Source organism: Lepisma saccharinum, chromosome 3, assembly GCF_977018435.1.
Source record: "Lepisma saccharinum chromosome 3, izLepSacc3.1, whole genome shotgun sequence".
Classification (NCBI taxonomy): Eukaryota; Metazoa; Arthropoda; class Insecta; order Zygentoma; family Lepismatidae; genus Lepisma; species Lepisma saccharinum.
The window spans coordinates 130324340-130352073 of record NC_139231.1 but is presented as its reverse complement, the minus strand read 5'-3'; the positions used below and the strand labels follow the sequence as shown (position 1 = coordinate 130352073).

At 37.5% G+C, this 27734-nt stretch overlaps 1 protein-coding gene across 3 annotated transcripts in view; it reads right to left on the bottom strand.

Moving 5' to 3' along the window:
- The window catches only part of Ptp10D (Protein tyrosine phosphatase 10D), a 203349-nt gene that overhangs the window by 59876 nt on the left and 115739 nt on the right, over window positions 1-27734 (bottom strand). For all 3 annotated transcript variants that reach the window (XM_083119396.1, XM_083119397.1, XM_083119398.1), the window contains exons 2-11: window positions 17497-17743; window positions 16310-16416; window positions 14992-15163; window positions 14400-14503; window positions 13752-13854; window positions 8586-8754; window positions 7416-7600; window positions 4810-4913; window positions 3357-3525; window positions 39-161 (exon numbers count right to left, since the gene is read on the bottom strand). In XM_083119396.1, the coding sequence (XP_082975522.1) occupies window positions 39-161; window positions 3357-3525; window positions 4810-4913; window positions 7416-7600; window positions 8586-8754; window positions 13752-13854; window positions 14400-14503; window positions 14992-15163; window positions 16310-16416; window positions 17497-17743 (1483 nt within the window). The remainder of the gene's footprint in view (window positions 1-38; window positions 162-3356; window positions 3526-4809; window positions 4914-7415; window positions 7601-8585; window positions 8755-13751; window positions 13855-14399; window positions 14504-14991; window positions 15164-16309; window positions 16417-17496; window positions 17744-27734) is intronic.

The window sequence follows — 27734 nt, the reverse complement described above, 5'->3', positions numbered from 1 at the left end:
CGAAACATGTTTAGGAGATTAATATCAGTGTTTCTTACCTGTGTCGTTCCGGCTGTGCGTTATTTCATACTTTTCTTGGCGGGAATTTACATCTGACTTCCACGAAATATTTAAACCATTAGGTATTGGTCGAAGGTCTTCAATTATAGGTGAAGATGGTCCTAAAAACCAAACAAAGGTTTGTTACATACTCTAACATAGTGTTTTTTCTTCTTTTTTTTTGTCTGGATAGAAAGATTCTGTACTCTTCATATTACATATCACTGTTTATATTTGTATTTTTGTTACTTTATGTCACATTTCTGCCACTTTTGGCTAATTGTGCTGATGAGGATGACTGATCATTACATGAAATTAATGAAGGGTCACTCAAAGAATATCCATCAGGCTTGAATTCAAACATGAGAACTTCAGTGACAAAATCGAAAGTCTTAATGTGATCGGCCACTGAGCTAGCAAGTACACTATGATGGCAAATAATAGTGTTGCAATATTAATCATGCAAGCTACTGAAAAATACTATGGTATCCAGAGGGTGGTGGGTCCATGGGTTCCAGACCCTCCCCCACCAAAAAAAAAAAATAATTGAAAATACTATGGTAGATTCAGAATACTTCCCGATGAGACACTTGATGTAGCAGGTATACAACAATTCTATCTGTGTGCTATGTTTATGGATTCTGAAAATAATATCCACTAAAAGTTTTTAAATTTCACACTGGTTAGTGAACCCTATCTTCAGCCATGTCGAACTGTTTTGGTACAATAAGTGTAGTTTGTGTTTGTTCGGTTTTTTTTTTTTTAAATACATGCAGTGGTGAAATACTAAAAACAATGTATCGCATTATGTACCAGGCAGTAAAAAATATTATTGTGAGTGTGTGAAACATGATTTCTAGAAAATCATGATTCACTTTGTGTTCTTGTTAATTTTTTTTTTCAATCTTGTCAGTTAAGTGAAGCTGTCGGTGAATCATCACAATCAAGCGATCTAGTCGTAGTTTAAAATAGGACTTTCTTAATTCAAGCTTTGCAGTTTTCCTGTACAGTTGTGAAAGTATTTAGAGCCCTCATCATAATTTAGTCTCTGCTCTTTCTTATGCAAGAGATGTCACAGAACAACTTTAGAGTCAGCCAAATATATCACACTCCTTCTGAAAAGTGTCAGCAGACACTGAATTCTGAAATTGCGATTCCAAGAATAACTAAACACCAAACACAACAAGATAACTATTCTCGTATTATTATGGAGGAATATTTCCACAGGACAGTTTTCAATCCTTATGCTGATGACTTAATAAGTAATATGACAAACATTTCTCAATAATCACGATGTTTTGTCATCATTTGAAGTTCTCCTGTTAAAAAATGTTTTTCCACAGCATGTACTTAAATTAGAAAACCTTTCAGTGTATTGTGGAAACTGAGGTTTAGCTACAACATAAAAGCAACATGGAACTTTGGTGTCAAAAGTGGAAAAGTGATGATTCCTCACGAATGGCGTAATTGCAACATTGTCACCTCATAATCAATGGGTTCCAGGTTTGATATCTAGTAGAGGCACATAGTAGTTCAGATCCACTTTAAACTGTAGGTCTAGCCTCCATTAGCCTATTTGTGCATAATATATATATATATAAAAGTAAGTCATGTTTCTGACATTCTTGCTAAGTACAACATTTTTTTCCCAAACATTCATCATCTCTCAAAAGTATGGGAAGATCATTTTCAACAATGGAGTTAAATGCTTCCTGCACAGTAAACTTGGAAATGACAGGCTTACATTCTGCATGAAATGTTTGATCAGTTAACAATGGTTTTTGAAATGGTTGTAAGGATGATAGTAGACATCAAATATACCTGAACCAGGAGTGACCACAGGGGAGAGAGGGTGATAATGACAAGGCAAATGCCATCAAAATTTTATGGAGGATTTATCCTTAATATAAAATTCAACAAGTACATATTTTTCTAAACTATATGTAAAAACGTTTCACCTTGATGCCATGCTGCAGTATGTGTGATGAGGTGGAAGGGAGGAATCAGAATATATTTCCTTGGTAGTTCATTTACTTTAGCTGCTTTCAATTAATTCACTCTTGGTACTAGGTTAATCCTTTAGATGAAGAAAAGGGAGGACTTAAGAGAGGAGGGGGGCAAATCAAGTGAAGTGTTCGATAAAGCTTAAAACAAGGGACTCAGTAATAGGATAGTAGTAGACACACTGTCGTAATTAAATACTTTACGGTGCTTATGACATGATCGAGGAGGGAAGGAGAACCTGCCATTCAGGCCCGTAGCTAGAAGTGACCTCTGGGGGGGGGGGCTCACAGGTTATCAGGGGGGTTGTAAACCAAGTACATTTTCAAAAGTTTAATAGTATTAAATGAAGGTAAATTATGTGGGGGTGGGGGTCACTAAGTTAATTTAAAATATAAAATTTAGAAATATCATACAAATACTACAGTTTTTTTCTACATCTTCTAAAACATCTCTTGAAGTGCTAATGACTGCTACTGAGACCATCCCTTAATACACACTCCATACTATTTTTGATGATACAGATATTTATATCATACATGTTAAAATGTGCAATATCCACTTCAATCATAGTGCCTACCGTACATTCCACCCCCGCCAAAGCAATAAAACTTGGGAATGGGATCTGTTGACATGTGACGCAGATGGGGAAGGAATGTGGGTAATGACATCAAAGTCACAGATTTCTGTCAAACAAGAGGCTGCAACAGGGGCACGGAAGGTACATATAAAGAAGGCTCCCTATGAAAGAACTTTCTAAAGTCTAGAGAATCTTCTAAACACTTGCCCCTGCTTAGACTTCTGCTCATAAACAAGATGAACGAACGAAGTTGTGAACAAAATAATATATTCTGTCTACATTTTCACTCTTCACCTCAAACAAATTAGAATACAAAATAGTTTTACCTAATGTCAAGGGGGCTGGCGACCCTGTCAGGGGGGGGCTGAGCCCCCCTGATGCCATTGGTCTTGGGGAATGGGCATCCAGGCTGGAACCCCCCCCCCCCCCCCCAAAGTTTATCTCTGGATACGCGCCTGATGTGATTGTGCATTTGTATACCTTTATTTATATTTCATTTGTTAACACAAAAAATATTAATTTTCATTTGGACATTAAAGGTAAAAACATTCAACTTCAATGGAGGGCCCCAATTAAAAGACAACTTTAAACAAATTGCAGTTGATAAATATGAAACAAATTGTAGTTGTTCCTCTAGAAAATGGAGGATAAACAATATTCTGGACTCCACACTGTAGGTCATTGAAAGTCAGACTAAAAGCTTTGAAATAATAAAATACAATAATCCTATACTTACTTGTAGCTTGGAAGATGGACGACCCATTGCTCTCTGCCTTATTGCTAACTGCAAGGACAGTGATGGAATAATTTCGTCCTGGAAGAAGTGACTCCAAAGTAAATGGGGGTTTCCCAACAACTACAGTGTTGCTGTCACCATTGTATGTTTCCACTTCATGATAGCTGATCTAAATAAAATAAGTAAATCAAAAATGACTATTAAACACCACTACAATCCCACCCTGCTTGGAAAATATTGTTCAAGCATACAAACATATACAAACAATGTTTCAGTGACAGTACAGCGACAGCATACAGGAGAGGGAAAACAAGAAAAAGTCTACACATAAGTGTTCTTTTAGCTAAAATACATGTTTGTATGGTAATTAGTGGCATTTTAAATTTGAATGACCCTACAAGAAAATATTACAGTCCTTATTTTTGTGTGTGCTGTCACTGTTTTGGTTAAGTTAAAAACTGGAATGTAAGCATGAAATCTAACATTCATAATTTGAAAAAATTGTCTGTACAGGCTAAAGTATCTATACCAGCAACTTACATACAGTTGAGTTGAAAACATATTTATGATAAAGTAACAAACACACAGACTGTGTGCAAGTACAAATATTATACACACCAGCAAAAAATATTCAACACCTTGCATTTCAAACCTAACAACTTATCCACCATGAACAGTGTGGACTTGTTTACAATTGTGGACATTTAATAAGGTATTTCCTTGTACAATGCACTGCACCAAGCCATGAAATTTCATAAGAAACATTGGGCCCTAAAAGCTACCTGAGCTAAATAACAGTGAGAAAATATAAGACATCTTATTTATAAATAAATTATAATAGTGGGCTAATAATATTATTTATTGGCCTTTTATTTTTATGATTAATAAGTAGAACCTATTGGATTTGTACCCACAGTTTTTCCAGGTAGTCACATGCCTTATAGCCCAGGACCATATCCCAACATAGCAAAATAACAAGTTTGAACAATGTGTGCAATGAAACAAGTCTTGGAGAAGACAGGTGCATGTGTGGTGTATGATATGCAATGTTGCATAGTAGGTCCAATTTTGGAGGCCACCAAGACCTCCCGACATAAGTTCATCTGATACTTACTTACGAGATGCCTCACAAGAAAAAGTGTAAGTCAACAAGTCACACACTACATAAAAACAAACATTTGAGGTGCAATTACTGCAATTTGTCAGCATATCTTGCAGGTAACTTTTGCAAACACACAGAGTCACTTTCTGCTCTGTCCAGACAGTTGTGGTAAACAATTCAAGCAGGTCATCTAATATGACCATGTTTCACTTGAATCACGGTATGTGGTCTTCAAACAAAAGTATATTGCACCTTATCAAAGTAGGACTGAAAATATATTTCATAGTCCAGTGGGATTTAAAATGTTGCTTGCTACAATTACTACACAATATTACAACAGTGAACACTAACCTTATAATTATCCTGGTAACTTGCAGGATCAGGAATCCATATGATCCTTATATTTCCAGATTTCTCATCAGTCTCTGAACTCAAATTCAATACAGGAAGTGGCTCTTCAGATTAACAAAGAAAATGTTGTTAGTAATGGTAAACAAAATCAATTACAATATAATATAACAAAGCACAAAAAGTAATAAATATAAAATGGAATAAAGTGTATTTCCTATTATGTTCATAATAATCTCTTGAAGTATTCATGTGCGAATACTGGAAATTTTCCTTCCCCAGGTTCTTCATTTGCATGTACAAGAGCAAATCAAAAAGTCTTTGCTCCACATTTTTTTAAGCCGAAATAATAAACATGCAGGGAAATCAAAATATAGGAATTGTTCTGAACCTTGCACACTATTTTTCCACATAGTCACCACAGCGGTTCAGGCATTTGGTCCATCACACCACGAGTTTGGAGATGCTGCAGTTGAAGAATTCGGCCGGTTGATCATGGAACCACCGCCAGACAGCGGTCTTCGCTTTGTTGTCGCAAATGAACCTGTGTCCTGCCAGGAACTTCTTCAGTGGACCGAACACATGGAAATCACTGGGGGCGAGGTCTGCACTATATGGTACATGCTCCAGAATCTCCTATTCAAATGACTGAAGTCTGTCGATGGTCCCGTTTCCCACATGAGGCCTGGCGTTATCATGGAGGATAACCACATTGTCCACATCGAGAATCCCTTGGTGCATTTCCCTGATGGCAGCTCGCAGACGTGAGAGCATTCCTCAATAGCTGCCAGCACTCACGGTGTCACCTCTAGTCCTCGGCGATCCCAGAAGAAAAGACCATGAGCAAATTTTTCTGTTGTGAGCAAGGAGCGAAGACATCCCCTGACAGCTCATTGTCATGAAGGTCTTCTCGGCAATTTTTGAACTCACAACACCACCACCTCACACTTCTCAAAGCGAGGCACTTGTCCCCATACATTAGCTGCATTTCCTTATGGATCTCGATAGGCATTCGTCCCTTGCTCCATAGAAAACGAATAACACTTCGCTGCTCATACGACATGGATGTGTTGAGTACTACAGCCATCTTTGCAAAATTAACAGCAGCACCGTGCCATGGAGCAGCTGAGAGTTAACGCTGGGCCATTCCAAGAGAAACATATTGCATTGAATGTATATCTCTGTTTCTCAAACACACTAATATTTCGGCTGAAAAAAAATAGGGCAAAATACTTTTTGATTTCCCCTTGTACATTTGCAAATGGGGAAGAAATTTCCTCTCCTCTGAGAATATTTATAATTATAGTACAGTAGAGCATCAAGTCGGCAAATTCAAATGTAGTTCCGCTAGTGCTGTGGCACTGCAGAGCCTTCCCCCTCCCTGCCAACTGGCGTACGTGACCAACATAGGCATTGCTGCATATGGTTCTGATCGGGGAAGAATATGAAAAAACAATTCAGCAAGTGTACACCAAAATTAACTTGAAGGATGCTGTGTACATGGCAGCAGAAGCTTGGGCTACTGTCAAGGACACTACACTAGCAAAAGCTTGGAATAAGCTCCTTCCATCAGATGTCTATCACTGCACCTGAAGAGCCACCAAACAGCAAATTTGTATCACAACTGGCTGGGCTGATTAAAGAATCTTCAGGATTTGAAGAATGTGACAAGAAAAACATTCAAGACTGGCTCGAATGTCACGTCGATAACCCTGGCTATCAAGTATTGATGAACAATGAAATCATTGCCAGTGTCATTGACGACCCTTGCGAAGACGAGGAAGAGCCTAGCGACGATGACCGTGCTGAAAAAGGACCATCCAGTGAAGAAGCTTTTTCACTGCCGTGAGACGGCTATGAAGTGGTTAGAACAACAAGAAGAATGTGATGCTGTTCAATTGCTGTCTTTAAAACGTGTGCGAGATTTAGCGGCAAAAAAATGAGTCTCAGCTCTGAAGCAAAAGACAATTTTGGACTTCTTTTCCTAAACTGTAGGCCTACTTTATTGTATTACTTTATGTAACGTATGTATTTGTAAGACATGTACAGTTTTGTATATACAGTTTTGTGTTTAATATCACTGATTCTTTGTTTTACATTGCTCCTATGACACTGGTACAACTTTTTTCGTAAATTATCGGTTATCCAAAACATGTTATCCGAACACTCCCAGTCCCGAATTGTTTCGGATAATCGATGCTCTAATGTATTTTCAAACTCTTATTCATAAATAATTTACAGCATTATTGTATACAGTACATTGAACACTGTTACTAATATACAATTATACCCTTTTGTACTTACATAAATTTACAGCAGCATTTATATTTCTTCTCCAACTCACTCCAATAGAGAATGAGATATATATATATAACACAACTCTATGATTTTATTTATTTTTTCCTGTAATTGGTTTCCTCGGTCTCCTATCATGTACCCACCAAGAAGCATGGTGAGCAACAGAGCTACTTTTGCATGTACATTGATGAGAAAATTTCTGAGAACACCCACTTAGTGAATCTCCCATGTTGCATTCAGACAGCTAATAGATTTCCAGACATCCTGATACATAACTGTTGGGAAGAAAATGAATAGTGAAAGATACTTACTAAGTGTTACATTTCCTGTAGCTGGCCAACTAGTAACTTTTCCAGAAACAGTCTTCACAACAACTTGGTAAGTCTTTCCAGGTTCTAGGTTTTCTTTAAATTCCCACATTGTTGGTTCATTTCTGTTCCTTGTGACAGGAGCTTGTCGCCTTACACTGATGGATACTTGGTACTTGTCAAATTCACTACAAAAAATTACATTAGCAATAAGTATATTGCCTTTCACAAAGAAATGTTTATATAATATGTTTAGTGCAGTAATTATTTCATACAGTAAAGTACATGTTGATAATGGGTAACAGTCACTTTACAAATGTTCATAATTTCATCATTATTATATAAATGCACTTTTGGAATTGATGTAATGAGTAGTATATTACTGATGAATGTTCAGAAATAAGGAACCATTTTTGTCTTAAATGTTTGGTAATGGCTCCATATATTTTTAACAATTATGCACGAGATAAAGAGTCTAGATATCAGATTAAAAATGGCTGTATTATTAAAGAACGATTTTCCCTATGACTGGAAACACCTTTTACAATAGCAATAGTAGTTTTATTGATGTAATCTACTTGTACAATGTGAGAATTCCAAACATTTGCAAAATTTGAACGGATGATAATAAATAAATAAGTAAATCAATAGCTGACCTTTAACAAAGAAAGAGTACATATATTTACAGTCATGCCAAAAAGAGAAAGACCAAGGCTAACATGTAAATTTAAGTGGACATTCATTTGTTTACTCTTATTGCAGTCAATGTAAAAGAAAATGTTCCCTTTATTTGTGCACGAGTGGCGCCATGTTGACACATTTATGACCTTCCTTCCTTCCTTGTTTCATTGTCAAAAAATTACATCTCTGCTGTCACTACATATGGTTTCCCCCTTCGTGGTGACAGAAACACTAGACTCTGAATAAAGGAGATAACCATGAGTTCAGGAATGTATACATTTCGGCAATGCAGGGACAGGATTACATGGCAAGCAGCTGATTGCATCACCCACTCTCCCTTCACTCACTTGAGATTGAAAATTCAACAACAGAATGAGAGAGTTTTCTCATCTTAGGAGAGCAGTAAATCCAACTGTGAAAGATACATACAATTACACCTACTAATACTGTTAATAACATGTTACATTTCAAACATATAAGAGGCACAAATACCTTCTGCCATTTGGTGGCTCCCACTGAACTCTGAACAAACTGGATGTTATGGCCGCTTTATCAAATGTTACATTTATCGGTCTCAATGGAACTGTTCTATATTGTGCTGTTGTTGGTGTTGAAATTTCATCTTCACTAACTGTCTGCACAGATATATTATAAGCTCTTCCTGTTGACAAATAAGAAGGAAAATTATTTATTTTTTCCACTTTCAGACAAGGACATTGCTCACAAAGTATATGTACACTTCGCAACATCTTATTTGACCGTCCCGAAAGAATTCTAAGTCCCGAAATCGTAAACTTAGTAACATTGCACTTTAGCTCCAGGTGAGAGCAGCCAACTTTGAGTAGGTCCTTCCACTAGACGAAAAACGCTGCGGTGATAGGTTTTCGATTTAACACTTTCCATGAACTTAGAAACTATAAACCGGTATTATAATACGCAATCAAACAAGTAATAAATTGGAAAAAGAACCTTGAAGGATATTTACGATTCTGCTTGCCCGACTTGAAATTTGGGGGGTTTGAAACACTGAATATAGTTTTTCTCCACCTGGAGGAAATTGCCATCAAGTTTGTGCGGAAAGAAGCAAATTTGTAAGGAGTTTATGCGACATTTTATTTACAATACCTTGCATAATATCGAATAGTTCTCAAAGACATATATTTTACACGACTTGTTGAGAAAATGTGCTTGAAACACAGGAAGGTGGGAGTCTTCATAAACGTCAATATGTTTTTAAGAGTATTACGTCATGACGTTAACGTAGAGCAGTTGGTTAGGTGCTGCTATCCTTCTTTTTCATCAAGGGTGAAAGGTAGCGGGTTCAAATCCCACCCTCTCCTCTTTCTTTTTTTTGTTTGCTGAACAGATACCGTTGATATTAGAATATTTAAAAAATGAATCCGATGCACATTTGAGGGACATATTTCCCCTTAGAAGTTGGAGATTTCCAGGATTTAATGTTAAAACTTTTCTTTTTAGTTATTGTTCATATGTTGTGTTAACACACACATCATGATTAATTCACAAATCACATATATGTATTCAGGATGCAAAATGTAATGTTATTTAAGTTATATATTGTTTGTTCTTCACTGACACCTAAAATATTGATTATTTGATTTCGATATACTAAAAAAAGATATACAGTTATGTTAAGTAGCGATGTAGTGCAGTACTGTAACGAAGGAGAGCGTTTAATGAGTTCGAATTGCTAAGATTGGTAATTTTATGTACGTTCCTTCGTAATGACTGTTGTCAATCCCTTCACCACCATCTTGCCATGCGTCTAAAACTAATAGTAAATCGCTAATTAACATAAATAAATTGTTATTGCGACGAAGGCCGATTCGATAAGAAACTACTAATAAGTATTTATATAGTGAGTGCCAAACAAAAAATTCAAAACCTCATAATGATCGTTAATTCCTCACTGCTTTGTATCTAAAATGTTTGTCTTCTTTGAACAGAAAGTACGAGTATCAGATATAACAAACTTTCCGCACTAACTTTGCAATATTCGAAACCACCATTGCAGACTTAGCTCTATGTAACTTGATTCTGCGCATTCCACGTGGCATGTGACTTCCTCCTATCATCGAAATAACTTTCTCTTACTATTTCCTTTCCTCTCGTGAAATACAGAGACCAATGTTAACTTCTTAGCACGGTGGATAAACTTTACACACAACGATATACTCCTGAAAAAAATCCTGCCTAGGTGGAGAATCGAACCTACGACCTCCCTCTTAATAATGATAAAATGTGCTACCAGTTTGAAGAAACCAATTTACACATAATGTCATATCTATAATTTCCTCATGGCAATTTTCATGAGGAAACGAATTCAGATAAAATCAAGAAACGCTGAAAGGGAAAAATGATGGACATGTCTATTGGCGTTTTGTCATATTTTGTAAATTGTGTAAAAATTCCGTGTTTTGAACAAGCAATCGTTTAGTTACGAAGTATTTTGTTGTTTGTTTAAAGTAGGAACAGGAGAGCGAAAAGGAGTAATTTGAACCAGACCCCGTTTGACAAGAAACTTCAGCTCTTTTCCAAAGACTGTATGAAAAGAGAGAGGAACGTATGAAATATAAAATATGTGTGAAATTAAAACAATTGAAACCTTGAAAGATAATACTAACGAACTTCAAACTATGAAAAACATATTTTCGTGGTGGAAAACTCCAAGTCATTTTCGAAATATGAACTTGATGTTTTTCTTTATTATGAAGTGGAGATATGGGACGATACGATCCCTCAGCAAGAAAATTTTAAGTAAGCTACCTCCAACTTTTTCAATGGTCATAATTACTAATTAGGGTCCGGAAGTTGATGAAAAATCAACTTTTTTCCTGACCCTTAAAAACAATGCTAAACCTGATATCATGTCCGTTTCCATTCAGTTAGAGCCGGAAAACACTTTCTATTTTACATTTTTTTACATTTTTCGGCCTTTTTTGGCTTTTAGTTTATTTGTCAGTATTTTAACAGTTTTTGTTGCTTTTTTACTTATATTTGAGGTTTATTTTTCTCCTCCCCTGTTGTTTCATGCATTTTAAATGCATTTACTAGTAAAACTAACATATTTAGATTTCTTGACATGGTCCTTTTAGCAAATTCACCATGAATCGAAAATACTGTCAATCGAAAAGCATAATATTATTCTTAACTGAAATGTTTGGCAATGGATTAAAATACTTCGTGTGAATATCTACTTTGAGGTTCTTTTTCTGGACACTATTTTCGCTCTAATTTGTAGTTTTAAAGTAAAATTAGTCACAAAACTAAATGCAATTACACTCTGGTATACGCGAAGCAGAACTGTATTTTCGGATGCTGGCCGACTAAAGTATCGTAGAAGGCCCACTCTGAAAGGAGATGAAATGGTTGATTTGGTGTTTTAAGTCACCTTTATGCATAGTAAGGCTAATCGGGACTGGACCTACAGTTTAAAGTGGGATCCGAACCGAGTGCATAAAATAAAGTGAACCGTGTGGTGTAGGGGGATGGTTTGCTTATGGTATGGAAGGTCATGGGTTCAAACCTACTTCTTTGCAAAATCTTTTTCGGGAAGTAAACGGCTTTGGATGAGAATGCTTATATACGTTTCTTGGATATTTCCATTGATATTTATGCGATTTGTGTCTAGCATTTCCGGATGCAGAAAGTTGACATGTAAGTTCTTAATATGTGTTAACTTATAACAGCTGAATGAAAGGAAAAGTATTTCCTAAAATCCTGCCAATCACTGAAAGATTAAAAACATTAGTAGAAGCATTACTTGAGGCATGCACAGTGGCGACGATTATAGAGTGTGGAGGGGCAGATGACCCAGCACTATGCTAAACATTATCTACCAAGGGAAAGAAACTGTCCTTGCCCTCCCCCCACCTTGCCCCATTAGTTTTGAAACTCAATCGCCGCCACTGAGCACGCATCGCATAAATATTTACAGTAATATCATATAATATTATATTACGTTATTAGAACACTTCGTACTCGGTAAATAAAAAGGAAAAAATAATAAGGAAAGGGTGGGATTTGAACCTACGATGTTTCGATCTTGACGAAAACAGTAAAAAAAAAACAAAAGTGCTGTCATCTAACCAACTACTCCAGGAGATTGCTGACAGAAAGCTCAGTAAAACACGTTAATCTCAGTTGAAGCAACATTGTGCCGGAGTTTCGAACCATTTTTCGCCAAGAACCAAGGAAAAGACACACTTTGCAGAATCGTTTTGTGTTGTGCAAGGTATCTTTACTAAACATTTCGCATAAAAGTGTCATAAATTTGCCTTCTTGCATTCAAATGTGACCGCAATTCTTTCCAGGTCGAGGAGAACCTGTTCAGTCTTTCACAATGTGTATATATTTTCCTATTTTCAAATTCAGAACGAAGAATCTTGAAATATTTTCAACATATGTATTTCTACTTAACATTTTTTTGTCTACTCATATATTTTATTACTGCTTTAGGGTATCTTTACCTAATGGAATGTGAAAGAATGAAAAAAAATCACGAGCGTTTTCATTCAGGAAGAAGAAATGTCGCAAAGTTGGCTACTCTTAGTTGGCTCTGAAGCGCCATGCTGCCAAATTTACGAATTCCGGACTTTGAAATTTTTCAGGGCGGTCAAATAAGATGTTGCGAAGTGTACCAAGACTTCTATCATTAAATAAGTATATTATTTTATTCACAGTCTAAATCATCTGAAATTTCTCATCCTAATTTTTAACTCTTGCATTGATTAATTTGAGGAAATAGTTATAGAAACTATAATACTATAAATGTGGAATGACTGTTATACAGACAATCTGCACGCATTTAACATCCTACATCTAACAACCATTTTTGAGCTCTAACCTTTAGCTGACTGGACCCCCTCATAGGAGGCCAGTGTGTGTACCTGAAAATCACTGAAGGGTTCGGGAGGAGGAGACCATGCTCTTGTGGATAGTTAAATATGTTTATCCATCCTCCAAACAAGCACAATGAGAAGAATAATATTAAAATATTACCTGAATATGTACCTTGGACAAGTCATAATGGTTTAACCAAATCTAATTATGTTCATGTGAAGGTGGCTTTTGAGACTGGAGCAGGCTACATGCACTTCTCCAAATAGCTCCCAAATTATTCTTATGATGCTGGATCAATGCCGAAATTTTGGGACTGTTACACGAACGGCAAGAGTGCTAATCATTTGGCTATGTGGGAGCCCTGATTAAATTACACTTACTTTAATATTTTGATGAGTGACCCTACTGATACTTGTAGGCACTACTCTGGTAGATTGATATTGAATGTAATTGAAATCTAATACTTATATTAACATTGGTAATTATTCAGAACAACTTGGAATTCCTACAGTGGGAATCATGTGATAGTACCATCCCCAGTATTGATGATAGTTCAAAATAGTATTAGCTAAGCCTTAACACAATACCTTGCATTCCTACTGCTTAACATAACGAAACTCTGGTTAAGAAAATTTTTCAAACTGAATTTGCATGACAAAGACTATAAGCTAGATGAAGCAAACACATATTATATTGCAATAAGGAAATATGGAAATTATAAACTGGCCAGTAAAGCAAAGATTATTATAGATGGCCATGGAGTAGTACAACTTACTTCTAAGTGCCAGAACTTACCTGGAACTAAACCTTTAAATGCTGCCTGAGCAGGGCCTGGAGGTTCCCCCTCTTTATCTACATATAGAACACTTTCAACAGCATCAGGTGGCTCAATGGAGACCTAAAATAAACAATGTTACAACAAATTAATTCATGTTCAAAACATGGATGTTTTTGCAAGAATTATTTTAACTTTGCTTTTTTACCTATCTAGGTTAATCATAACCAATCATGAGGCTCAATCAGACCCCATTATAATAATATAGCCAATGTGCTGTTTATAAATATAAATGTAGTGAATAATAATATGACCTTTAGAATATATATATTTTAAAATTCATATTGCTTCAACTGATGAAAGCACTGGTATGAAACGCTAGGATTTCAGTTTCAAACCCTGATTGAATTACAGTTCTCCACCAACTTTTCAGTCACAAAATGTATCAAACGTTCCTCAGAAAGCAGCAATTGAAGTGTTTTAAGAAATAAATATGTACTGTAAACCTCAGCTTGTGTTTCAATTTCAATTTCAATTTCAATTTTCCTTTATTAAAGGGCGAGGTTCAGCCTGCGGCTGTTCTACCACCTAACCCCGGTAAATTTTCTTTCAAAGTTCTATTGTAAATAGGATAAGTGAAACATTATACAAAATTGGTAAATACTTACCTTATACACAGAATAAATTCCAACAGGATATGGAGGTTGCCACAGCACAAGCAAAGTTGTTTCATTTCTAAACCAAACTATAAATTTTCCAGGAGTGTTTGGTTCTGTAAGTGCATAAAAATTGCATTAGTTTATAATTGTTTTGTACACACACAAATACATTATTTCCTTCTCAGAGCAAAAAAAAAAGAGCTAAGTGAGAAAAAAAAACATTCTCAAAAATACTGACTGTACAATGAAAAACTGAAAATAGAGTAAAAAGTCTCACTTGATAAAAAATTACTACTGTTAATTGTCAGACCAATGTCAAGAAGCATTAGTGGTAGCTAAGTGTTGTATGAGATTTAGGGACTACTAATCAACCTTTAAAAAAATGTACAGTTAGATTTTAAGGAATACCACATAAAATTATAATTTCTATTTCTTTTTTGCTATTTTATCATCTACTTAAGAGTAAAAAAAATCTAGTACAGTGTACCACTAAAAGAAATATTTGAATATAATGACACCCTATCCAACTTTGCTGACACATATAGGCAAGTAATATCTATGAAAGTATACCATAATATTATCACATATAGTATACACTCACTTGTTGTGAAATTCCGTGATGCATATGCTACACTTTCTTTATTCTCGTAGACTGTAGAAAGCTGGAGTTGATACGATGCACCTGGTGTGAGATCTCGTAATGCATATGACAATGATGGTTCAGTAACAAGGAAGGTCTGAATATCAGTCTTTTGTTCTGTGAGAGGAATTACCTGTAATTGTGAATATTATTTGTTAACAAATTGTATAACTGGATTAAATGATAGCATATATGCCGTACCTGTACGGCATATACAATTACACAAAATTCTTCACTATTTAATTAGTATCTAAGGATTATGGAGTAAGAAGTTACACATCATTGGTTAATATGTTGACCTTGACACACTAATTACATAGATAACAGTTTAATATTTGAAATGTTATAATTGTTTTTCTGTAAATATACAAAATACTTCCAATTTGCCGATCAGAGAAAAAAATAAACTAAGATAAGGTAAAGCTACTCCCTGCACATTGCAACATGTCATCAAGGCAGAGGGGGAAATGTGGAGGTAGGTCCACTACATTCTCAACTGTGGCCATTTGTGCAGGTGATGTGATCAGCATCATGCTCTGACCACTTTACTGCAAGGTTACTCCAGGTACCCATGAGAAGCTGGCTGAACCTCAGAGCTGCTATGTGCAGAGGCAGTGCTGAAAAAATCCCTACTGAAATCATTTGCCCTAGAATTAAACCCAGATCTCGGCAAATTTTGTATCGGTACTGGCCTGTCGCTACTAAATATATATTAGCTCTTTAAATTCAGACTTGGTATGAATCTTCTATGTCCTTATACAAAAACCTAACAATTTTGATTTAAAATTTATTATGTAGTCAGTTCTAGTTTTTCAAAGTTTATCTTACAAATTGCATCTACTAAGCATCCTGAAAGCATACTTCATACTTTGCATATACCTGGGATATTATTTACTAGTAAACAGAAACTCATTACTTAAACTTTTGACTACACAAACGCTATGGATCAGATTAATTAGAACAATGAGTTAGCTGTTCAAACTTAACATACCTCGCCCATAACAGTTCTGCCAAATAATTTTTGTGGCCTTCTTTACACTTTTTTCACAAAAATGAATTTAGCTTTAGACCTTCCATTAAAAAAAAGCCCCTGTACCCTGGTGTATCTCTCTAAGTTAAAGTATCTCTATGAGACCTGATATTTGGAACAAAATATTAATCCATTTATTGTATAGATATGCCAAATGTCACTAAACTAAAACATTTCCTCAACTTATATTATTGGCCTGTGTGAAATTTGTTTCATTATAATAAAATGTATAAAATTAAACTTCTTTACCTTCAATTTGAAACTCGAAAATCTACCCAACCTTGGAGGACTCCATGTCACTTCAGCCACCTTGCCACTTCGAACAGTAACAGAAAGATTTGATGGAGGATCAGGAGCTGTGAATGAAACATTTCAAGTCACTCAAGCAATATTTTAAAAGGTTTATAAAAAATAAGTATATGGCAATTCTCAAAACAGTAATTCTAATACACATTGTTTCATAAAAGCATGACTATCATTTCCCAATATGACCTACATAGACCTAATGGCTTTAACATGAAATACAAATTATGTCTATAAGTCAACGTTTCAAATATAGCAATCTACTCGTATATATGGGCCTGGTGGATATAGTTCACTCAGTCTTTTGTTTTCTGAGTTAATAGTTCATACTGTACATTAGTTCAAGTAGTACACTTAGTTGGCACCAAGATTATTAGAAGTATAGTTGGCACTGTCGTCTCTGTGCAAAACAACCTCACAATGTGCACTGTGTCTAGATAGTTCACATTCTTTTCAGTTTGTTTCAGTAATTAACAATTTACGTGAAAATTCTACACTTTTAAGTAGAATCCAAAACAAAGGTTCACCACTAGAAACTTAATACCTAAACTCAATTTTATAAAAGGCAACTATGCCAATATTTCTTTAATTGTTGTGGTTGTGGAAAGTTTATAACGCAAGCACCCTTGCTTCCCCAATCCTTCATTTCTTGCACAATCACTGGATATTTATTGATATTAACTTCATATAATTCTACTGAAAAATCTTAATTGTGATGGTTTTTCACATTCTAAAATAATTTTGCAGCTTCACTCTTGTGAAATTCTATTGACTAGTGTGATTTTTTTATGCAATGTAGACCAGTCTTGATTGTAGCAAATAACTGATAAAAAATCCTCTGAGCCTCCCCGATGGCATAATGGTAATGTCGTTGCCTTGTAATTAAGAGGTTCCACATTCAATACCCGATAGAGGCACATTGCACGGTGGTTTGGATCTCACTGAACTGTAGGTCCAGTCCTGATTAGTCTATCTGTACATAAAGTGGACTTAAAAAACAATTCAAACAAATAAACAAATAATGCTCTGAATCTATGACAGTTTCCCCCTTGCTGGCTAAATTGATATTAAATCAGCATTGCAATGATGTTTAGATAAAAAGGAAAAGGAGACCACAAATTATCAACACTTACTTGTTGTTATTGAAGCAGTCCATGTCAGCCAATCATTAAATGTGGAATTTGTATAATACAGCCAAAAATCATATTTTGTTCCTGGAAGCCCATCGGAAAACTCAATGACGTCTGCAATTTCATGTGCGGCAAAGGTGGTATTAGGAGGTGGATTGCCATGAGGTGGGTTGTAATCAAGGCGGTAGAAGCTTCCTTCCTGGCTCAGGTTTCCTGGTATTTGGATTACAAGATCAGCTCCCATGCATATCTGGAAAGAATGGAAATAGTTTCTATTATAGTACTACAACATCTTTGGAGGCATTAATTGATAACTACGCTATAAATGGTGTTTGTATAAAACTGAATTCACATAATTTTCTCAAACCATTTGACCTTCTTACCATGTTACATATTTTTCCAAGTCATTGTCTCTACTCTATCTTGTTTGTTTTTATTTCGCATATTTTAGGGGAGAGTGGGACAAGTGAGGGAGTTTGGTCAAGTGCATCCACCCTAAATTGTAAACTATGATCCTGCCAAAAAGTAACTGGCATCTTGGTAGCTGGAGAAGCTGTGTGAAAAGCAGTTGTAAGCTAGCTTGAAAATCGAGGATTTTACAGGCTAGTATTTATTTTTGAGGATATCTTTATAAGGTTATGGTTTATTATCACCTATACATTTTGTCACTTGAATGTTTTTTTCTACAATATATCTCTTTACAATCCCAGTGCCAGCTTATGAGGATGTCGCATAATTTTGTTCTTTACATTTCGACTTTGAAATATTTGAACACAGACCCAATAATTGTTCCATTTTCCAAAACACTATGGAGTCGAATTTCTTGCTATTTGAAGATTTAACCTGTGCCGACTTCACCTTGAAAATGTAATCATGCCTCCCCGATTGGGTATTGTAATCAAGGGGTCCCAGGTTTGTTACCGGATGGAGGCGCATGGTTGTTTGGATCCCACTTTAAACTATTGAGTCCAGCTCTGATTAGCCTTTCTGTGTATAAATTAGATTTTTTTAAAGTGTCAAAATGTACATGCTTTTGATTGATTGATTGATTGATTTGCTTTGCTTTACTTCTCTTTTTGTGCCACTTTTGCTAATTTGCAAAGATGGGGATGAGTGATGACATGATGAAATTGATGAATGGACACTCACACACATCCATGCCCAGGCTGGGATTTGAACCCTGGACCCCTGGCATCGTAGCGCAATGTGCTAACCACTCCGCCACGGGGTCAAAATGTACATGCAATTTAATAAAATGTTATATATTAAATTTAATTTTTGGTCTTATTTGGTTGATGTCTAATAGTTTTAAGTTCATCCTAGCATCAAATTTAAAGGTCAAGTCTAGTGGCGTGTCAGGATTTTCGAAAGGGAGGGGGGTTTACATATACTTTTTTTAGTAGTAATTTCTCACTGCCATTTTTTCCTTCATTTGACGTTCTTCTTTTGGGGCCAAAGGGTGAGTTATGACCCCCAATAAACTCACTCCCCTTGGACATGCAACTGGTCATTTCGCTATGGAGTGCAACAGCCGATTGCAATGAAAATCCATATCTGAGTAAGTGTAACGGTAAGGAGCAAAATTAGGGGGCATTTTTATGTAAGGAACTACATGTATATTAAACATATTGACATCTATTCTTGTAATTCTACCACGAGGGAGATTTGAATTGGATTCCCGGGATGCGCAATTTCAGATGTGATCCGACATGTCCCTGCATAAAGCTGCTTTGGCGTTCATCCGGCCTCTAAGCAATGGCTACCTGCACTGTTGTCGAGACTCCCTACATACCTTCATGGCAGCTGCGATGCACAGGGGACAGCTTTACCTTTTTTAATGCTATCAGCTCTCACATGAATACGGGGAGTAAAAAAGAGGACTTCACAAAAATAAACTAACATATTTTCCGTGCCGCCGTTAGATACCGGCTCCAAACTTCTCAGGCAACGTTAGTCTGCATATTCGTTAGTTCTCAGGACTGCAGTAGTGTGTGTCGTGCAAATATTGTGCTCTAAGGATCTTATTGTTGAAAGAATATTTCAAAAACAGCAGCAGCCCGAAAAACTTCCAAAGAGCTTTCTACACGAATGTGGGGGTGAAAGTGGGACCTAACACTGCAAATAATCGCCAACTTGAGTGTAGCGGATGGGCTTCTGTGGTGGCTAGCTTTGTATGTAGACTTAATCACATAATTACTACCTGGCAGGGAATCTCACACGGAACACATCATTTCATAAATTCCATGAGTTCTTACGCAATTTCCATTTTGAATGAATTGAATATCTAAGTTCGTTTAAGAATTATGACTTGCTTTTCGTTAAATCTTTATTTTACACCCTGTACATTCAATTTGTTGCAATTTTTCTTAGGTTTGTGAGTGGGAAGTACATCCCCATCGACCCTCTCTTTGGACACCCCTGATGGAAGATTCCAAGGTCGAAATTCGAGTTCATGAACGCCGCAACAATCTCCTTTCCACGTCGATTTACACACTTTTGAATTCAAATCTGGGAACCCGATAACGCCTGCATTCTTCACAGGTAATAAAATACAAGGCCTTCCTTCCTTCCCCTCCCATCCTGTGAAACGTTCTGAGCTTAAATTTCACCTGATGACCTACAGATAATATTTAGGTCGTGCTTGACTTGCTGAAGACAAAAGTTCTGAAGCAACCAAGTGAAGAGCTAGGTTCGGCTCCAACGATTTTTCAGAATCTCCAGTACTTTCGCAACAGCCCATCCTGCTTCAACTTCGTTACTTCCAGATGTGGAGAGTAATAACTCGAGGAGCGCGTTACTATTTCGGCAAATCGGCAAGGACGTACTTAGATGGGTGTCAGAGCTTCAGACACTTCCCGAGAGACTTAACAATTTCAAAATTTATATCCGCAGACCTTGCGTAAAGCTAAATAATACATTGCGCTTTGCGTCGACAGTGCCTGCGAAAATTTATGCGAACCACTACTAATAATAGTACGCATATAAATAATGATCAGAAACTTTACTTTTCATTAGTTGGGCCTAGCGAGCTTTTTTAGTACTAAATAACCAATACTTTTAATTTTTTTCACGTTAATACTATCAAAGATAGGACAGCTGCTTCTACACACATTCTAGTGATCTTAACTATAGGATATCAATAAGAACTGTTAAAATCATCCTTTTTATCTGTTCATGTAATAATTGACAATGATTATCTTAAATTGGCATATTTTAATATTATTATTATTGATTGATTTGATTTGTTGTTTTAAGTCCACTTTGTGTACAGTAAGGCTAATCGGGACTGGACCTACAGTTTAAAGTGGGATCCGAACCACTTGTGCCTCCACCGGGTATCGAACCCGGGACACCTTGATTTCAAGGCGACGACGCTACCACTGCGCCATCGGGGAGGCCAAATTATTATTATTAATAATAATAATAGGCATTTTATATTAGTAACCTATTAATTATGAAATTATTATTATTATTTATTTTCATTATTTGCGTGTGAGACACTTGGTTCAGACCCCTCGAACATAATTCTAGATACGTGCTTGTTTTTCGGTATTTGCGTTAAAAACCCGTTATCGAAATTGCAAGAGTAATTGTAACGGCACCTCTTTGCGTTGCGTTACGTGCGTTATCTTGGTAATGTCAGAATTGGAGTGTTTATTTGCCGGGACCAAACATGCTTTGTTTTGTTGTTCAAACTTGTTTCATGTCAAGTTACACTGTCTAAACATGCACTACAGAGAAGAGATGTGATTCTCGTGTAAACAGTTAAACCGAACACAGTGCTCGAAGTGGAGTGGATGGGGAGGGGTGGTGGCATCCCCCAGTTAGGATTATTGCGTAAAACATTCTCCCAGCTGTCCCATTGTCACCATGTATAGTAGCATCTATTCAACTAGTTCCAAGGTTCAAGCAAAGATTCTCCCACCTGACTATTTGCACTTCGATTTGAATGATTAGATTTTTGTTATTTAGCGTCGATTTTCTGCCACTTTTTGGCTTATCGCGATGATAAGGAAGAGTGATATGATGAAATTGATGAAGGGGCATTCGCAAAGAACACCATGCCCAGGTCGGGATTCGAACCCTGGACCCCTCATGTTGTAGCGCGCTGTGATAATCACTCCGTCGCGGAAGTCAGCAATTGTCCAAACTTATGGAGATGTAAGGGTAAATTTCGAGCCAAAATGACCATAAATTGGGTCTTTTTGAAATTTTTAGGGGTTGTTGAGGAAATTTAGGAGGTGGGGTTTGTGGATAAATCACTGCATAGACCGATAATACTAGTAATCAATTAAATAAACAATCGCAAATAAGCAAATTAACCAATCGGGAGATTTCACTTGTCATTCAGTATACAAGACCCGTGCAATAATTAATAACCCACGGCGTATCAGCCCGTGAGGGCTAGCGCCTATTCCCAGTGACGTGACCAAAGGGGGGTTGGTGGGGGCCTCCCTTTAGAAAATCCTGGGCACGCCACTGCCTATACCTACCGACTTCTGGCCTCACTCCCACCAGTTGGGAGATCATCCAACCAGTTATGGAGTGATATGTGGTCAGCACGACGAACCACAGCCGTTGTAGGTTTTCATGACCGGATTACGCTACTCATTCGTTGCTCGCCAATTTCCTCACGATTGTGGGTAGCTACCGGTCCCATACAGGCCGAAATCTCAGGAGAAAAGTTCTTACTCTTTCCCCAGGAGACTCGAACCTGAGCGCGTCCCTTAGCATCACCTTCTCAAACTGGAGCCTTCTAAGATGGTCTTGCCCGTAGACGGCCACGGCGCGGACCCCGTGCAATAATTACACACAGTATACACGCATAATTGTGGAATATACTAGAAGATAAACAATTGGTACCATAATGAGTACGATGTGTTTGTGATTATAATTCTGATTCTATCAACTTTTATGAAATTTGAATGGCATCGATAAATCTAAAATCTGGTTATTCAATTTAGAATATTATGGGGCTTAAATTTGTCTTTTCGCTCTTCAGTTTTTTATAAATTGATGCTATAAACAATACCAAAAGTCCATGATTTGTTCAAGATTCAGACACGAATAGTTTCTCCATGATTTCTTCAATAACGAATAGTTTCAATGTTTCGAACAAACCAGATATTTTCTGTTTTGCGAGAAACAACAGCCTGAGGGCACTTCTTACATATGTGTGCATTCATTTGACAACCTTTCATTTTAGTCATGTAGGTTACTGGAGCATACACAACGTTTGACACTTCCCGTGCATATGCATCGACACCAAAACTAGCAATTTAACGAAAAGAAAGAACTAAAAGGAAGACACGTAGTCAATTTGAGAAACGGCCTCGAGAAACAAGAAAATAAAGCAAGAAAGTAAAAGAAAATAACCCCTCCCAGACACCTCACGAATCAGACGCACTCTTGCGTACTCAAGGTAAAATTACTGACAAGGACGAAGAGATACGATAAAACAGATTAAAAGAGCCCAAAGAACCCAAGTCTGCAGCACTCGGCCTGGATAGTTCCGCTTTCCACCTTCACGGCTCGAGGAATAGGATAATCGCCTGACAACTGGATAAAGAAAGAATGCTACAGGCAACAGCAAGCGAGAAACACGTTTTGTCCCTTTATCAAAGATGTCTAGGTCAAGGGAAGTAAACAGACAAGTCGAAAGATTGCAGTCGGATTCTTGAAATATAATGTCGTGCTGCCAAATGTATTTCATCAGCTGCAGTTTGATAACAAAAAAGAAGTAACCGTCCTCTGTGCTGGAATGGCTAGCGTATAACGCTACACGAAGCCAGAAATCCTATAGCCCAGTTAGAAACTGGAAGCCCGTGCAAAATTTTAAGAGAACGTTTGTTCTCTTATTAATGAAACCGAAATTTTAAGCCCTAATGATAAAATTTAACCAGGAAATCACTTTTCTAATGGTGGCTTTCGGCCTCCATCTTGAAAAACTGCGGCTATTTTGATTAAGTTTTTAATGAGGAAGGTGGAGGAGGGAACCCCCCCTCCGAAGCATATAAAACTAACAATGATCAGTTAAAGAGTAAGACAACTGTCCCTTCAGCGTCTAAAATTAAGCGATTGCTCCCCCCCCCCTCCCGAGAAGTTTAAGGGCATTAGTAAACCGTCAAATAAATAGCGTAAATTCACATGAGTAAATAGTTCCATTTGGCATATCTAACAATATGACGTCTAACAACAAACGATCGCCCTTCTATAGTTTAAAATTTCAGCGATAGCCCTTCTTTATGCGTAAAATTAAGCGATCGCCCTTCTTCGCGTCTAAAATTAAACGATCTCCCTTCTTTGCGTATAAAATTAAACGATCGCCCCTGTGTCTAAAATTAATCGATTACCCTGGAGACGACGTCTAAAACTAACAATGAATCTACCACCCAGCAGGTCATCAGCTACACCCACGAGGGGAGGTCGTTAATCCGCCACTGAGGGGCGAGCCAGCAAACCACCTTCCGTCCACAACGTGACAACAAGCTCGCCTCCTAACTTTAAGCAACCGTGTCCAGTGGTCGTAATTTATTAAGTCAAAATCGAAAAGCACCACCTACGATGTCCTTTGTTCGACCACGCACTTTGTCTGCCACACCGGCCGATGACCTACGGAACATGACAATCCACTCCCACTTCCACTCATGACGGACGCAATTTCGGTTCGGAACCTGCACATCAGTAAGCTCGTGATCGCCCCGAGGAGGGAGGGTGGAGCCCCCCAACCCTGTGGCCCACCCACATAGTCAGACAACGGCAAGAATCCTCTTGCACAGCACGGGCGCTTCGAGCGGGTTGCTCTTGCCTGTAACTCCTTTGTTTCTTTCTTCAGCCTTGCTGTTGAATGCACCGGGTGAATTTACGAGACAGAGATTTCTCACTTCATAATCATGACACTTGTTAGTGCTTGGAAGTATCCGTTGCTGCAACACGTGATTCACTTACTTTCCTATACATTTCGGTAGGTACCCTACTTTAATAATAATAAATAATAAAAATAATAATAAAAATAAAATCAAAATGTTATATGTTGTCTTTAATTGATTTGGTGTATTTTACCTCGTTTTTCTGCCCTTCTTGGCGAATCGCGAAGATTAGGATGAGTGATTATATGATGAAATTGTTGAAGGGACACTCAAAGAACACCCCATGACCAGGTCGGGATTCGAACCCGGAACCCTGGCGTCGTAAGGAGGGGGAGGTTCGATCCGGTGGCATCGTTCACTTCGAGTTACAAAGATTGTTATTTTTATTGTAAAAATTTGGAATTGTAAGAAAAAATCGTGCATAGCTAAATGGCTCAAACCACCTGAAGAACCTGGCTTGGCTGATTCGAACAATTAGCCTAAACGAACTCTTTATAAATTCCTTAATCTACTTAATTATACTGAACGCAACTCGAACTGGCGGCTGGGAAACAGCGAATCAGCGATCAGTTGAATTTTCTTCGACTGAAATCGGGCATTTTCGAGTCACAAGGTACCGAACGTTGTTAACAAACAAATGAGCGTTGGGTCCACCACATGTTCGCAACTGAGTTTGTTGACGCCCATCGAGCCACACACCCCCGAAGACGATTGGGGGACAGAAAGGGCCAGAAATAGCCGTCAAGGGCAGCCGCCAGTTGGAGTTGCGTTCAATATAGCCTTAAGTAGTGCAATGAATAGGTAAAGTTAAAGTTCCCCGTGCCATGAAGGCACATTTAGGGAATGTAGTGGTCGGGCCCCACGTATTCTCGATCTCGGCCATTTTGGAGGTGATGTGATCAGAACCACGCTCCGGCCGCCTTTACCCCCAGGTAGCCATTGATTTGAGGCTGGGTGAGCCCTGAGCCGCTTCATGCTGGGACAAGGCCGGAAAAATTACCATCTTAGATCACCCACCCCGGGAATCGAAACTCGGCCGCCCGCGTGGCAGTCAGACGTCCTGCCGACTAGACCACAGCGGCTAAAGAGAACCGAACATTTTCCAGTAAGGTAAATTATAAGTATAAACATTTATAATATTCGAAACCCTGAATAAGTTTCTATTTCTGAAAAAAGACCAACTTATCAGATTCTCTATAAACTTTTTCCTGAATGATAGAAAAAATAGAAGCACGCAGAAAATGTCGGCTTTCTATCACGAATCTAATACTACGCGCGGCGAACAATGAATAGCACGTTATCATATACCATACTTCACTGAACAAGAAGTTGAGATAGATAAACAACTCAGCTTGTCATTGCAGAGAAAGTGGATAGATTTTTACGGGATAGAGAGAAAGTATCGTTACGAAAAGGGAGGAGCAAAAAATGGCACGTTGCCGTTAAACGTGACACTAGTAAGCAAGCAGAACTAAATGTGAAAAATGTTGCAGTCACGTGCAACGTGAAAAATATAGGCAGCACGACTAGCCTAACCTTCTGGCCTGACAAACAGCCTACAAGACAAAATGTCAGATAACGCAGATAAGCATTTTGACAACTTCGTTAAGCCTCGGCGATGAGCAGAGAACGGATATAGTAAAAATGTGTTAAATATGTAAAAACATATTCAGTTATTTTCACCAAAAAATGGAGTTAAATATGGACTTAAAATTGTAAAAAAATTCAATTTTAATAATGTAAAGACACTACACGAGCAGGCACGTATCTAGAAATATGTTTCGGGGGAGGGGGGGTTTCCGAACCATGTGTCTCAGGAATAATAATAATAATATTAAAGTAATTATAAATCAAATTAATACGAGTAATTAGAATACATAAATTAATATTATATTATTATCACACGATTAGGAAAAAATACTGTATAAGAATAGATATAAGGTGCATATTCATTACGTAGCTTTTCTGTAGTTAAGATCGGAATAATTTACATAAAAACAAGTGCCCTGGCAAATAAAATTAATGTCAAATAGATGAATAATTGAATATTTATCGAATAATGAAAATGATGTTACATATAGTTGGAGAAAAGTAAGTTTCTGATTAAAATTTTATGCATATTATTTTGAGAAGTAGTGTACATAAATCTTCTTTGCAATGTTATTCAAAGCCGTATGATCCCAATATAATCCATGCCTTCTAAAAAGTTCAGAGGAAATTAATAACCATAGATTATGCAACAAATACTATTTTCATTACTTCATTTTAGTACTTGGTTAGTCTTTCGGGGGTCCGGACCGCTGGACCCCCCTAAATATGTCCTTCCTGTCCTTCAAAGCCGTATAATACCAATATAATCCTTGTCTTCCAATAAGTTCAGAGGAAATTATACAACAAATGCTAAACGAATATAAAAAAAAAGGTAAAGTGTTCCCCTGTGCATAGCACCACGCCATGAAGGCGTATAGGGGGTGTGGGGGTAACGCCCCACACTTTCTTGATCCGGTCGTGAGTGGGGGTGATGTGATCAGCATCACGCCCCTGACCGCCTTTACCCCCCAGGGTTTCCCCCAGGTACCCATGTTATTCGACGCTGGGTGGGTGGCCGCTTTCACCGTTAGAAAAGTTCCCGGATTTGAACCGGCCGGGGATCGAACCCGGGACCTTGAGCATGGTAGTCAGACGCGTTACCGACTGAGCCACCGCGGCCACGCGGCTAAACGAATATATTTTCATTATTTATTTTTCGTGCTTAATAAGTCTTTCGGGTATGTGTGTGGGGGGAGGGGGTCCGAACCCCCTAAATACGTCCCTCCTGTCCTTCAAAGCCGTATGATCCCAATATAATCCTTGTCTTCCAATAAGTTCAGAGGAAATTATACAACAAATGCTAAACGAATATATTTTCATTATTTAATTTTCGTTCTTAATAAGTCTTTCGGGTAGGGTGGGGGGGGGTGCTCCAGACCCCTTAAATACGTCCTTCGTGTCCTTCAAAGCCCTACGATTCCAATATAATCCTTGTCTTACAATAAGTTCACAGGAAATTATACAACAACGGATAAACGAATATATTTTTCATTATTTAATTTTAATATTTGATAAAACTTTCGGGGGGGAGGGTCCGGACCCCTCCCCCTAAATACGTCCTTGTACACGAGCTACATAAAATACAGTAGCCTACGCTTACATTGACATTAATTGCAAAACAACATAAAATATGTTTTCCTTTTATGTTTCGAAAACAATGAATAACACAATGGCGTTGCATGTGTGCGAACGTGAATTTCCTTGTGTTGCCTTTTAAGATGGATTCATATTGACTAAAACTGCGTTCAATATCGCAAGAAGTAATGAGAGTATGTTTCAAAT